Source organism: Mus musculus, chromosome 9 (assembly GCF_000001635.26).
Source record: "Mus musculus strain C57BL/6J chromosome 9, GRCm38.p6 C57BL/6J".
Classification (NCBI taxonomy): Eukaryota; Metazoa; Chordata; class Mammalia; order Rodentia; family Muridae; genus Mus; species Mus musculus.
This window is the reverse complement of record NC_000075.6, coordinates 7,669,429-7,685,090: the sequence shown is the minus strand read 5'-3', so window position 1 is coordinate 7,685,090 and position 15,662 is coordinate 7,669,429. Positions and strand designations below refer to the sequence as shown.

General features: G+C 41.0%; 1 protein-coding gene and 1 long non-coding RNA gene across 2 annotated transcripts in view; one reads left to right on the top strand and one right to left on the bottom strand.

Moving 5' to 3' along the window:
* Positions 1–15,662, top strand: part of AV064505 (expressed sequence AV064505) — a 26,203-nt gene extending 10,541 nt beyond the window's left edge. The window contains exons 2-4 of the long non-coding RNA NR_126562.1: positions 12,732–12,802; positions 13,279–13,347; positions 15,419–15,662. This is a non-coding gene — a long non-coding RNA (expressed sequence AV064505). The remainder of the gene's footprint in view (positions 1–12,731; positions 12,803–13,278; positions 13,348–15,418) is intronic.
* Mmp20 (matrix metallopeptidase 20 (enamelysin)) overlaps positions 10,123–15,662 on the bottom strand; it is a 46,738-nt gene continuing 41,198 nt past the window's right edge. The window contains exons 9-10 of the mRNA NM_013903.2: positions 13,645–13,748; positions 10,123–12,028 (exon numbers count right to left, since the gene is read on the bottom strand). Of these exons, the coding sequence (NP_038931.1) occupies positions 11,928–12,028; positions 13,645–13,748 (205 nt within the window). The 3' untranslated portion in view covers positions 10,123–11,927. The remainder of the gene's footprint in view (positions 12,029–13,644; positions 13,749–15,662) is intronic.

Sequence of the window (15,662 nt, the reverse complement as noted above, 5' to 3'; positions counted from 1 at the left end):
CCAGAACTTGCTAAACAGACCAGGCTGTCCTCAGACTCATAGAGATCTGCTTTAATCTGCCTCCCAAGTGCTGGAAAGCCAATTTCTTTGGAGGAGTCAAGAACCTGCTGAGTCCCTCAGCATAAGCTGAGCTCAGTCTGTTTGGAGGTGATTTGTAATTATGATGATATTTTATATTTTATTTTGTCACTGAAGCCAACATTTTACTTTAGGCTGTGTCTACAACTTTAGCGATAAATTTACTCAGGGTATCTGAGGATTACTCTGAGGGTATTGGATACTTCTCTCACGTTTTGATAAGCAATGAAAATATTAATTAGATAAATGTGTAGGATAAAAACAATAATTGGTACTTTTTATTACCTTGTATATATCTGTAGCTTTAAACAGCCTTCACCATTAAAGCCAGCAATCATTTCTGACTTATTTTTTTTTATTTTTGACTCTTTGACAGTTTCATATATGAAATAGAATGAATTTAGTTATGTTCACTCCAATTCCTTTCTCTCATCTGCTTCCTCACCTATGGGGACTTTACTCTTCCCAACATGTCCCCTCCTACATTTGAGTCCTCTTTTCACAGGCATCTCTCTAGATTTGATGGAATTGCTTGCACGGCCGTGGGGGGAGGCTTTCCTGGAGCATGAGTGGTGTAGCAGTGGCTACACCATGGGAGAAAATGCTCTCTCTTTTCACCATTAGTAGCTGACTCCCAGTCTCCTGACACTTCCCATCAATGCTCCACTCTCTTCAGTTTCCTAGCTCACCAAAATTTACTCTTCCTTTATCAACTCTTCGGATCCATCCAGGTTATCAATGTCAAAGGAAGATCTCTAGTTTTCATTGGCTCTCCCATTAAATATTTTGTTTTCGTTTTTTTTTTTTTTTTTTTTTTTTTTTTTTTTTTTTTTAGGACAGGCTTTTTATGTGTTCTGATTTCCTCCTTCTACCTCCTAGTGCTGGTATTTCAGGCACTGGTCACTATGACCTGGTTTTATGTGGTACTGGCAGTTGAACTCAAGTTTCTGCCTACTGGGCAAGCATTTGACTAACTCACACCCTCACCCCTGTATCTTAATCTTGTGTTTGTAGCTGGACACAGTTCTCTCGTTTTCAAGAAAGGTTGAACATTAGTAAGCAAGTAAAGGTTCCTTGGAGAAAAGTAGCCCTTGTGGCCATCTCACACTACGTAGCCTGTGCCTACCTCATCAGCACTTAGGAGTGGCTTTATCTGTGCATAAGAGTCTTTCTCGACAGTTCTTGTTGGCAGTAGCTTTGCCTCTCTGGCCTCTCAGGTCTCTTGTATTCTAGAGGAGGGGTGAAAATAGCTCACAAGATGCTATTTGTGGGCTTTCTCTAGGGTGTTTCATTTGTAAAGATTCTATACAAATTTTTCATTTTAATTTACAGTATGTTTTTACTTAAAAGACGCTCTCTACGTTAAATATTTAAGTAAAGACAATGTAGATGGCATATTGACGCCTTCAGGAATAAGCACCAAGTTCTTTTGTAAGGAACTGCTAGAGGCATAATGTATTTAATATTGAGGCTGCCAGGAGCTGAGTAGCCACAAGCTGGATTGCTGGTGATCTTACAGAAGAAGAAACTGAGGCCCATCTTCAAAGTGGTCAGAACTGCTAATGTTAGAAACAGGATATGGCTCCAGAGCCTGGGAATTCTTCATTTCACGCCTATCTGTCTCTCCATCACCTTCCACTCTCATGCCTTCCACTTACTTCTGAGGTACAGGTGCATGCCACGGGGGTAAAGGACAGAAGAGTATGCAAAGTAATCGCCTCTGTCCAACTGATGGGTCTTAACATCCCTCCTCTGAGTGTCTACATGACTTTCAGATCCGTTCACAGACTGAGAAAATACATATAAAGCACATGCCAGGTTGTCTGGTGCTGTAGAAGGATTGGGTAGCATGAAGAGTAAGACAGAATCATTCTCCCGGAGTCAGAGTTTGGGCCTGGAGAGAAGGCTCTGTGGTTAATAGTGCTCACTGTTCTTCCAGAGGACTTGGAGTTGAGCTCACAACATCCATGTGGATGGCTCACAACTATTTATAACTCCAGCTCTTGGAGATCCAATGTTCTTTTCTGGCCTGATGTTCGTAGGTCAGTGAAAGCAATGCCACGCTTAGGAAGCCCATCATGCCTAATAAACACCCATGGTCGCCCCTAGGAGAAGTGACTTGGTTCTCTTGACGGTGATGCCTTGTTTAAGGATTCAGTCTTGAAGACTGACAGACCACCATTATCATTGTCATTGTCAGGCAGATCAATTGTCCCTGGCCTCATGACTAGCTGCCATGCCTATTACCGGGGCTGTGTTGTTTATGGCTCCATTGTGTTCATGGTGTGAGGTCAGAGTGTGAGGGTTCAGGAATAGCCACACAAACCACTCAGACACCAACCTTGGTTAGGTATCAATGGTTTATTAAACACACACTCCAAGACTGATTAATCAGGATCAGAGCTAGGAGTCGGGATCCAAAACTGCAACACTCATGATCCTCAGAACCAGTTTGTAATATGGGAAAAACAAGGAACAGGTGCGTTTGCAACATTTATATTTGCAACAAACGTAAAGGCTATCTAGACAGAGCAGCTCTGTCTGACCTTTACGCTGATAGGCTGGGTCTAGAGGCAAGGAGGCTCGGGGATCTCCAAAGTCCACGAGGCTCCCTGGCAAAACTTGTTTTTGTCAAGGCGCAGGAACAATAGGTCAAGTTAAGGTTATGAACTACACAATGAAGGCTGAGGGAATATGGCAGAGCACTTATCAAGTTTTAATATTTAACAAGAGCCCCCAGCTGACTCACACTGGCTACCACATGCCTCAGTCCTCAGCAGATGGTCTCCGGTCACGGCACTGAGGTGAGGCAGAAGGGCCAGCACATCCTGTGCTTCCTCCTCTGAGTTCTCATTGCCACTTTCCCAGAAATCATTGTCTTTGATCTCTAACTGGCTAATCTTTCAGATCATGATGAATGAGTCAAGAGGCTTGTAGCTCTCCAGAGACCTGTGTATTCTTACCTGGGACCATTTCACTCCCCTCCAGACCCAGGAGGTGCCCGTCAGTGTTGTCAGTGCCCTTCCCTAAAGCCTCGCTCCTCTGACCTCCCAGAATGCTCCCTGTGTGAGGTTAGAGGCAGCAGACCTATTGTTTGAAGACATCCAGGTATGAATTCTTTTCTCCTGGTGGGTAAAAAGGTAGTGAATCACCGTGTTCTTTTCTATTACCATATTCCCTGCTACCTTTATGTTACAGACAAGGAAGATGAAAGTAAGCAGTTAATGAGTGCTTGAGACCAATTAAAGCTCATCCAAAAACCAAACCTGCATTTGTGTGTTTACATGTGTTTCTGTGTGGAGCACACATGTCTATGAGTATGTGTCCATGTGTGCATTCATGTTTCTCGGAAGCAGAGGCCAATGGCTGGGATATTTCTCAACTGCTCTCCTTACTTTTTTTTTTTTTTTAAGATGTTTTCTTCATTTACATTTCAAATGTTATCCCCTTTCCTAGTTTCCTCTTTGAAAATCCCCTATACCCTCTCCCTCCCCCTACTCCCCAACCCACCCACTCCCACTTCCTGGCCCTGGCATTCCCCTATAATGGGGCCTAGAACCTTCACAGGACCAAGGGCCTTTCCTCCCACTGATGGCTGACTAGGCCATCCTCTGCTACATATGCAACTAGAGACACAAGTTCTGGGGGTACTGGTTAGTTCATCTTGTTGTTTCTCCTAGAGGGGACACTGTCAGTAAGACAAAAATGCCAGATTGGGAAGAGATCTTTACCAACCCAAAATCTGATAGGGGACTAATATTCAATATATATAAAGAACTCAAGAAGTTGGACTCCAGAAAATCAAATAACCCCATTAAAAATGGGGTACAGAGTTAAACAAAGAATTCTCAACTGAGGAATACCAAATGAAAAAATGTTCAACATCCTTAATCATCAGGGAAATGCAAATCAAAACAACCCTGAGATTCCACCAGTCAGAATGGCTAAGATCAAAAACTCAGGTGACAGCAGATGCTGGCAAGGATGTGGAGAAGAAGGAACACTCCTCCACTGTTGGTGGGATTGTAAGCTTGTACAACCACTCTGGAAATCAGTTTGGCAGTTCCTCAGAAAATTGGACATAGTACTACTGGAAGATCCAGCAATACCTCTCCTGGCATCATAGCCCCCAGATATTTTAAAAAAATAGTTTAGAGTTTGGCTTTAAAACATAAATGTTTTCAGACTTACTATAATGTTTATCTTATGTTAATTTTTGATTCAATAAACCCTTTTAAGAGGAGAAGGCCTTCGGAGAGGGAATGTGACAAAGCCCTTGCCTACCATTGAATGCAATGGATGGGTGGGTTTTGGTAATTCCCAATTGATTACTTTTGATCTTTAAAAATTTATGTGTATGTGTGTATGTTTCTGCACCATGCCAGTGCAGGTACTTGTGGAGGCCAGAAGATGGCATAGGATCCCCAGGCACTGGAGTTAAAGATGATTGTGTGCCACTTGTGTTTGTAAACTGCCTGATGTAGACCTGAGAAGTAAACTCAGACACTCTTGAAGAGAAATAAGCCCTCTTGACCAGTGAACCATCTCTCCAACTCTCTATTTGTGGCCTTTCCTGTCCTGATGCAAATCATGTCCACTTTAGCTGGTACCTTTACATGGTTTGCGACTCTTAAATAACAGACTCGATCTCTTTGCTGTTAGGTCTTACACGCGTTCGCGACCGGCCAGGAAGGATGCAACAAACCGGAATCTTCTCCGGCAAAAGCTTTATTGCTTACATCTTCAGGAGCAAGAGAGAGAATGGCGAAACCCCGTCCCTTTTGAGGAGAATTATCCTCCGCCTAGGACGTGTCGCTCCCTGATTGGCTGCAGCCCATTGGCCGAATTGTCGTCACGGGGAAGGCAGAGCACATGGAGGGAAGAACTACCCTTGGCACATGCGCAGATTATTTGTTTACCACTTAGAACACAGGATGTCAGCGCCATCTTGTAACGGCGAATGTGAGGGCGGCTCCCCACAGTTAGGATTTTCTCTTTCCTTCTTCTCAGCCTCCCCCTCTCTTGCTCTTCCTTCTCTCCTCTCCTCTGCCTCCCCCTTTCTTTCATTTTCTCCTCCTTGGTCTCCCTCTTTGACAGGGCCCACTGTGTAGCTTAGGTTGACCTTGTCACCCTCCTCCAGCCTCCTAACTGCTGGTGTCATAGGCTAGTCCCACCACACTTGGCCTAATTTTTCCCCTACTTCTTTGATTTGAAGAAATTGCATTCAGTTGTAAAGAAAGAATGTTTCCCCTGGCTACCACTTTAGTCAGTCACAGCACTGAACTTCGTCCTAGTCATTCCTGTCTGAGGATTTTCCATGGTACTTGGTACAATCAGAAAAGTTCCCTTTGCTGACTGAAATTGTGCTGCTTCTTCTTTCCTGAGAAGCACATTATTGACTGGACTTTCTTACCTCTTGAAGTTCAAGACTGGCCTGAAATGATGCCCCAGATCTGTATGCTAGCAGGGCTAGTTCTGTAGGGACAGAATTTTTCTTTAGGGCTTGGGTTTGGAGAATACTCATGAGAAGACAGACCCAAGGCCCTTGAGGGTCTGACCCTAGTTTGTGTTGCTCTGCCAAGATCAGTTTTTTTTTTTTTTAAAGGACTGAGCCCTGATCTAGTGTTGGAACTTGGAATACTGTGGGCTACTAGGTTTTGCAGTGTTCAGCAGTTGGCTAACATGCAGGAGATGACAGAGGGCTATAGCATGACCACGGACTTTGGAGATAGCTACATTTGGATTCAGATCTTACTTTTGCCACATAGGCAGGTCTCAGCTCTAAAACAGTTTAATACAAGCATGCTTGGGCTTCCTTGCCTCTGATGCCTGGATACAGGTAGGATAATTTAGTTGTCTCAAAATTAAAACTACACATTCCAGCCTTTGTCTCATGGCTTTCTATAAGTTCTAAGATGTCCACAGACTCAGTAGACAGGAAATTAAATGTCCATTCCATTGGCCAAACTGTAAATATCTGTTCCATAACTTCTTTCAACATGTAGGGAATTTATACTGTGGTTTAAAGTATGCAAGTGGATGGTAACACCTGGCTGGGTCCTGTAACAAGCTGTTACATCATGGCAGGAGTATATGGGAGAGAAAAACCATTGACACCAAAAGTCGGGAAGCAAAGAGGATGAGAAGAGGGCTCTACAAATGATAGATAGCAGAGAAGCATCCATCTAATGTGCAAGGCTGGTCTATACCTTGGATCCAAAGCAAAACAAACAACAGTAAAATTCATCCAACTAAATCTCCTGTTCCCCTCTCATGGAGGTCAAGAATCTCTGGAGGGGGAGAATGTGGATGACTTGGTGCCCTGGAACATTCCAGTTGTGCATTTCAGAAAGATGGGAAGTTGCCACAGAGACTCAGGGCATTCTGCCCAGGGCTTACCTTAAGTTTGGAAGGCAAGGCTCATTAAAGAGACTGTGGGCATTTAAAAAGGAATTCCCAGCAGTGTGGTGGTCACAGCACCAGTGTAAGGAGGAAAAAAAAAGGAGATAGTCTGGACAAAGAACAAAGGCTGTAGATGCAGAGTAAACAAACCATGATCAGTTCCCAGGGAAAGGCCAGGGTATCAGAGTACAGGGATCTGTCCCTGTGCCTCTCAGACAGTTCAAGAAGAACCAGATGTCTCATTGAAGAAGAATGTAACTTGTAAGGTGCCAATGCTGAGGGCAGCGTGGGGACAGACTCTTGGCCTTGCTGTGCATTGCTCATTGCTTAGCCTTGCTTTCCTTTTATTTCTCCTCAAATGCCTCCAATGCTTCTTCCCTTTCGGGCTCCATCTAGGAGCTCCTTGACTGTTCACAGACTTCAGCAGGTTCCAGTGCAGAGCTGGTGAACTTCTGTGTCACACAGAGGAAAGCAACACTCTTCCTTCAGCTCTGCTGCATGCATTTGCATTGAGTGTGCCTGAACTGAAGTGGGTCTCAGGAGGTCCAAGATGATCAGACTTAGGCTCCACTCCCTAGCTTTAACCTCTTAGCTCTGACAGGTTAGGTTCACTGAGCTTGAAAATGGAGAAAGAATAATATTCATCTCGCTTAATGTGAACATTAACAACCTGCATGACTCAACAGTGGCATACAATGAATGCTCTAAAGAAAGGACCACCTAATAAAACTCAATGAAAATGCTCACACATTATAGGTGGGCGTGTACTTTAGTATAATTGCAATAACTTTGAAAATAATTTAGTGGTACATAATATAACTCAATCCATTGATTATGACCCAACAATTCCCATCTTAGGTGTGTTCCCAGATAAATATTCTCTTAGGTGCATAAATGGCAGTTACCTATGAATGTGCAGCAAACTCATATGTAGAAATGTGTCCATAATTTAACAGGGGAACATGATATGGTCAGCTTGGACATCTAGCCATTCTATCCTCTACAAAGGCACCTAAAACTACCTATAGTGATCAATAAACCTCAGGTTAAAGTCTTTTATAGCTGTATAATTGCCCTGAGATATTCCAAGAATAAGAAAGTTGCTAACTATTTCATCCCAACATATAGCTTTCCTCACTGTGAACAACCTGAGAGGGATTCAATGTCCTCTCTTGTGGTTTTCTCCTTGGCTCTTGTCCTTGTCCTTGATCTCTTCCTCCAACTCTTGCTAAAACAACTGCATTGTGCAAGACAAGTTTAACTTTATCCTCAAGCACGTTAAATGGCATACTGGATCAGAGGAGGGAATGTTAGATTGAGAACAGATTATGAAGACACGTGAATTTGGGAAACATGCTAATTTGTTCACCAAAGTCATTTACTATTTTCAAACTGAAATGTATTTGCCAGAGGATTCCCAATCCTGCCCCCCCCTCAAGTTCTGAGAACAGAGCCTGGATTATGGAATTTGGAGAGCAGAAGCCTTTTAGTCTGACTACATCATCAAGTCATCAACACTAAAGACACACTAGGCAGCTGTAAAACAACCTGAGGAGGATGTATCTTCCTTCATTCAGACCTGCTGGGGGAAAGTGCAGAGTATCTTTTCCCTTAAACTCTTCTAGTTCTCCTTGTGGGAGTCAGAAACTACTCTACTGGCCATTACTGTACACTTTGTCTCAAATGGTACTTTGCTGGGTATTTTAGTTGTAAATATTCACGGAAACACTTTGATACTGTTATAGTAAATGATGAGAACAGAAATGAGGGCAAACCATGGATATGTCTCAATTAAAACACCCTGGACCCCTTCTGATAACTCAAAAATACATGTTCAGACTTCTGAGTAAGACCTTGCATAGTTGGTTTAGCATCTATTTTGTGACATAGAGGCCTGAGATGTCTCTTGGTGAGCTTGGGAAAAGAAGAAAGAAGGAATGTGACTTCCTTACTTCTAGCCACCTAACTTAGGGCTGCCATTTTGGATGAGGTTAAATGGAAGAACACCTGAATCCAATCACAGAAAATTTAAAGGGAGTCATTAGTGATGCACCTGCCAGGAGAGTCTGTCTGTCTTTCAGTAGAGTTTCTGGTGCTTTCAGAAGGTGCTGCTCACCGTCTATACTGAGGCTAAGAGAGAACCATCAGTGGTCACCAGAGAGTGAGCTGTCATTAGATGGCAATTTTCCACTTGATTAACCTGAAGCTAAGGGAAGAGCAGTGTCCCTTGGTTTTCCTGGAGGCTAATTCCTGGACTCCATAGATCCAGTGTCTATGTATGCATAGGTTTCTCCTGTAAAAGGCAAGCTATCTGTATGCTATGCATATCTAATGAAATGTAAATGATATACAGACAGCAGAATGGTATACTTTAGTGAATAATGCCAAAGGAAAGAATACATATGCTCAGTACAGAGATATATTTTGCCCCTGTGTGGCTAATCTGTGGATAGAAAACACTCTGATATGGAAATCTCACCGTGTATAAGTTATTTTTTTTAATACTCCTTACATCTAATAGGGTAAGTGCTGTAAACAATGACACAAAACTGTTTCTTATGCTTTAGAGCCTGTTTCTTCCCAAACTATACAGGAGCTATAGCTAAGAGTCACTGTACCCCTGATTCAACAAAGACATGATAATGATTTGAGAGAATTATTTTTGGGGCCATGGGGTTAACCACAGTCAGTACATTTTCTAGGTTTTTATTTAATCTGGAATTTAAAGAAGAAAAATTCCAGGTTACCAGTTATCAATTCATGTGATGTTACAAATCACCAGATCTTGTAAGATCTCAAGGGAAGTTTGTAAATTCTCTATAATATCTCAAAACAAAATTAATTCATCATATTAAAGACAACAATAAGTGAAACTCTCAAGACTGCAAGGAACTACTCTCCAAACTTTGTATAATTTGAGTCATGTATTTAAACTGCTAAATGTCCCCAGGAGGCCGAGAGCTATTCTTATTTCTTTTACAAAGAAGGAAACCAAGAAGAGATCAGAGAATTTGAAGAACATCCATAGCTGAAGACAAGTTCTCAGAATGCAGCCAGTCTGTCCCAAGAGCACATGTCTTATTGCTTCCCATTACATCCCTCTGCATAGTGGAGCATCTTCAACCTTCATCTCCTGGGTAGTGCTGGACATAAAGAAGGTGTCTTTCTGGTTGCTCAGTATTAGATGTCTTCAGCCTGATGTTTCATGCTCTGTGCTTGCCAAAGATCCCACATTGCAGGAATTTCATGGCTTACTACATCATTTTGATCTTCTTGCTTATTTATGTTTTTATAATATAAGAACTTTACCAAGATAGAATTTATACATATATAATTCATTCATTTAGAATGAACAATTCAGTGGCTTTTGTGTCTTTATAGAATTGTACAACCATCACTACTATCAGCTCTAGAACATTTCCAACCACCCAGAAAAGAAACTTTATATCCGTCCCCAGCTGCTTTACTCCCTACAACTTCTGACAACTACTCTTTCTGTTTCTATGTATTTTTCTACTATCAACATTTCATATAAATAGAATCATACAATATGTGACATTTTGTGTCCACCTTCTTACTTAGTATGAGGTTTTCAAACTTTATCCATATAATAGTATGTCTCAGCCCTTCATTTTTTTTTTTGTTTAATACACATTTCATTGTCTGAATCTACCACATTTATTCATACATGCATCACGTGATGGACATCTTTCCACATTTGACTATTGTGAATAATGCTGCCGTGAACACTGGTGTGCAAGTTTTTGTGCTTTAATTTATCACAGGTATACACACACAGTAGTGTAGTTGCTGGGTTTCTGCTTAACATCATGAAGTCTTTGCTCTTTGTTTGTTTTTGAAACTATTTATATTTATATGTATGCATGTCAATATGCACACATATGTGCAGGCGCCCAAGGAAGCCACCAGAGAGGATCAGATTGCCTGGAACCAGAGTTAACAGATGGTTGTAAGTTGTCCATGTGGGTGCTGGAGACTGAACTCAGGTCCTTGGAAGAGCAGCAAGCATTCTTAGCCTCTGACCATCTATCTCTCTAGTCGCTGTTTGTTTACTTTTGTTTTTTGCTTATTGATAGTAAGACATTTCCAGCCTGCAATAAAAGTGAAATGGCTTTCCTTCTCAACAGGGCACCTTGAGCTTAGACAGCAAAGATACCAGATATTGTCTTCAACAGTCAACATCCGGTTGGGTATGCACAGTGACTTTCACTAAGAGAAGCCAAATGGAACACTTGCAGTAACAGAGTATCAGTTAGTCTTTTCATGACTATATGAAGCAAATTTAATAAACAATGCTAACAGTAACAGGTTATAAGTGTTATAAACTAGTTCTTCTATGTAACCTATGAAGTAAAAATGTTATTTAATTTTAGAACTCCTAAAATGTTGTAGAGTTTCTCTAGACTGGTTCTAGAATTCTAGTACTAAAAATTTTCAAAACCATAAGACTAATAGCAATTATTCTTTCTGTATTAACTGGGTAGAGTTGGGAAGAAAAGGTTTAGTTTGAATTAAAACAAACAAACAAACAAAAACAACAAAAAATAGACTTCATTAAGTAGAAAACTATTTAGAAGAAACTGAGGTGGATCAAAGATCTCCACTGCAGGTGCTACCAGGAAGTAGGAAATAGATCAGACTAGGTTATTTTTCCTGGATCTGTGTACATTCGATACTATCATTTACATTTTCTACAAGTACACAGAATTTGTCGCCAAATAAAGCATGATAAGAGCTAGTAAATATTAACAGAAAAGAGAAATGAGGAACTCCTCTAACCCAACATTTTTTATTGGGTTTTGTTAGAAAAGTTCTCCCTGTTGTAGAGTGTCTGGCTGTTGTGAGCATGAAGATTAATTTGAATGTTTGTCTACCAACCCTCTTCAGAGGCCAGTAGGAGACAAAGAGGACAGCTAGAGCCAAGAACACACCTGGTGGTACATTTCGTTTGTGATACCTTCAAAGCACAAATAAGTACATTTATGTCCATCATAGTAAATGATGGCCATTATTTTTCAAAGAGTAATTTTAATTTGTATGGTAATGACCTTGCTTAATGAAATATTTGTATGTGTGTATGTGTTCATAAGCACGTGTGTGTATGCGCACACACATGAGTGCACATAGTCCTTTTTCTACAAACAGAAACCAAAGTGATCAATTTGCTTTACTACAGTAGGTAAGAGAAAAGTGAATATTTAACTAAAGGGTATATTATGCGATTTTGAATAAAGGTGGTTTCTCATTTAGACTAGAATTGTGAATGAATATTAGGAAAAACAATAGAATTATTATTTTCAAGGAACCTTCAATCACCCTCACGACTGAAGGTTGGAGAGGAGTGTCTCTGACACACGACTTGGTGCGTAATGTCCAGTCATCAGTTGCTCACAGCTCTCTTCGTCCCTGCGGAGAGACCTGACGACTCAGCAGCCAATCCAGGAACTGGATTTTACCACACTAACCACGTCTTCCTTCTCTGTATCATACTTGAATGTTTTCCGTCCTGAAAAGAAGTAAATGTAGCCTAGAAGAGATAAAGTTGAAATTGTGGTTACTGGAGATTTCTTGGAGAGATGCATGGATCTCTAAGGGAGGTTTATACTACAACCACAGCTTTCTTGACATGGTATCAATGAGGAATCAGGGGTTGGTTAGATGGCAGTTAGCTTGTCTTCTGGGGATCTCCAACAAGCTCTAGAACCTGACCCCTAAGTTTGTAGATCATTCCTCAGTCTTTCCTTTGTTCCAGCAGGGTATGGGCTTCACTTCTGGCCATGGGAAGGCATGTTCATCATGCTTTGTGATTTTGCTTAGACCGCTCTCTTCACAGAAGTCCTTCCTCCTTTTTTATAGCTTATCACATGTTTAGCTGTCCTTCAGAACCAACTAAGGTCTTATGAAATAGCCAACTGCCATGTTTGACCCCACCTGTCTCAGATCACTCTTTGAAATCACTCTGAAGCCTATTAACACCAATCAGCCCTAAATTATAGACGGTTTCATCTTCCAGTGGCTTCATCTGTGTTATTTAGATAGGCATTTCTCAAGGATACTCAGCATTCCATAAGAACAGGGGCCACATTTGGAATCTCTTCTGAGTTTCTGAACACTGTCTGTCTGTACTACATACTCAAGAAAAACATGATCCAAAGGATATATTTGAATTTGTGTGGTTTGTTTAAAATACTCACTTCATCTAACTTTTTAAACTATGTGTTTAATTTTAGGAGTTGGATTATGGAAAGGTCAAAGATTGGGAAGGCTGAGACTACAGCTCCTGCACTGAAGCTCCACTATGGTACTGTTGTTTGATTGTTTTTTGAGAAAAGGTCCCATTTTGTATTTCAGACTGTAGTCAAACCTTTAATCTATCTGCTTCAACCTCCTAAGCACTGGGATTACATAGGCTACAGCTGTACCTTTTGTGGTACGTTTGAAAAAGGGTCTCTCACATCCCAGGCAGTCCTCAGATCTGCCATGTAGATGAGGATTGCTTTGAACTTCCTTTTCCCAAGTTCTGGGATTACAAGTCACATAACCAGTTTGTGTTGTGTTGGGAACTGATTCCAGGGCAGGGCATGGTAGTTAGGTCAGGGTCAGGGTTAGCTGCATCCCACTTGAAGACATACTATTTTTTTCTTTTTCTTTTTCTTTTTCTTTTTTCTTTTCTTTTCTTTTCTTTTTTTTTCTTTTCTTTTCTTTTCTTTTTTCTTTTCTTTCTTTCTTTTTTTTTTTTTTTTGTCTCTTAAACCATTTACTTCTCCCAACTGGAAGGTGGGCATTGCTACAGGTGCATAAACACAGAACACTTCGTGCAGCAAGGCTTGAAGAACAGCAGTGCAGGTAAGTGAGGCCAGGACTCAAGTGAAGGTGGAACTGTTCCAGCTCACGTTGGCTGCGTTCATGGAAGACATACTTTTAAACATGTCTATTAGTAAATGGAAAATCACAAATTTATTTTTATTAACTTATTTTTCAAGAAAGGATTTTAAAAATAATTCTTCTCCTAGTAGGTAATATGGCTATTTAAATGTATGAAATGACAGTGACCTCCATTGAAACCCATTTCTGTTGAGTTAAAGTAGAGCCCAGATTGCTTGTTCTAATTTCCTGGGGGACATTTTTGGTGGGCAAACTCACCATTCAGTTCCACAGCAGCATCTATATGGCCACTCACTCCTGAAAACTCTTCTTCAGTGTTTTTTGGGTAGTCTTTTTCCATTTTCTTTTTTCTTTCATCATAGCTGAAAAATATTATTTCATAAATAAGTTACTGATGATTATAGGTGATATTAAGGTGATCAGTAATCTTATTAGCTAGGTCTGATTTTGAACATATTTGAGATATCTCTGTCTCTCTCTCTTGAATGAATAAATGAGTGTGTGAATTATCAGTACATTAGAACCAAGAAAATCTACAATAACTATATCTTTAAAAAATGGCTCTTGCTAAATTCCAAACATTATTTTATTTTACATTCTGAATACTGGAACCCTGCATCTTCTTTCACCTCTCTCCATATTTCCATATTACCCCACCATGCAGATCCACTGGCTACTGATGGATCCTGGCAGATGGGCAGCTATTGTCTTTGATTGTATACACAGAAGAGCCCCTGGCTCTAAAGTATAGTTCCACATGTGAACCTTTTTCTTTCAAATCACATCTCCTGGATCCATTGCTCTTTTCTGGAAGGTGAGACTAAGCAGATAGTGGGTTAGGATTCTAGCTCTGACATCAGTTAAGTGTGTCGTTCTGTGACCTAAATTACACTTGTAAAAGGCTGTGACTGTTAGTCAGCAGTACAGTATGAACTCAAGACAGGTGGGAATGACTCTCAGTCTTTAGTGAGATGTCATTTAAAATATGAGAAAGTCCCTTTTTCATGAACACAGAGCCCCAGGCTGGGGCATTCCCATCTGCACATATCACCAGTAGGTCAGCTATTTTTTTTTTTCTCCCTGGGTTGCTGGGTAGTTTCCTATGGCAGATAATGGCCACAATCTTCTGAAATGTGCCTCTGCCTACATGGCTTAGGAGAAAACAGCTGCTGAGATCTGGGGGGGGGGGGGGGGAACTGAGCCCCTACAGAGGTGTTCAGGCTAAAGGGACAAGGAGCTGGGCTGCTCTCTAGTACTATGGGCGGTGGTGGAGGAGAGGGAACTCTTCTAACAAGTCAACAGATCAATCCTGATGTATTAATATTGCATCAAGACACATACTTACATAGATATAGGACCAGGGCTCTGAACCACTGACACAAAGCTAGCGCTTTCATTTTGCCAAGTAAGGACATTATCATTAACTCACCCTTACCTTTCTCTCTCATAGGTTCACAAGGAAAGACCGTATACCTAAGGAAGGCAGGGAGGATGTAACCTGAGAAAAAGATAGTTCCTACCAATGACTTTCCCAGTGCTGACAAAAGATGCTCCTCCCCTTTGTAGTATGGTGCTTCTCTTATTTGGTTATGAAAACCTATCTTGCCCTTTGTGGACAGATATTTGGGTATTCCACTGACAGAGCAAAGAACATTATACCTATAAGTAGATGGCTTTGTGTTTGGCTTTTTGACCCTTATCTACCCACAGCGTAATTGAGAAAATATGAGAATATTCTCTGAGCTGTAGGCTTTCATTTGGAAAAGATCCATCATAAGGATAAGACAATTCACATGCATGTTATATGACACCCTCCCTTGCCTTATGTGGGAGCCAAGACAAGCTCCAGCCATAGATGCTGTGGTTTATTTTGATACCCAAGAACTAGAATCTAGCTTTTTAGTTGGAGGTCTAGCAGACTCTGTAATTTGATCTGGGACCCTAAGGCATCAACAAATTTAATTCTTAATTTCTCTCTCTCTCTCTCTCTTTTCTTTTTTGGCTTTCCTTGTTTCCTTTGTGCCATGTTTAGTTTTCAATCTTTAAACCTGTGTCAGCAGATCACAGTTTGCACCAGGCAAGGGTTAAAGCAACGGACAGAGGACTGGAAGATGGTGGAGGTGATCCTGAGAAACAGGCCAGGCAAGGGCAGCCACTGCTGTGGTAAGGACTTTGCCAACAAGACTACAGAAGAATTTATGTGCAGCAATAATCATGAGCCTTTTGAGTCAATAAGTAAATTGTGAAATGAACCAAAGAATAAATATATCTGGCAG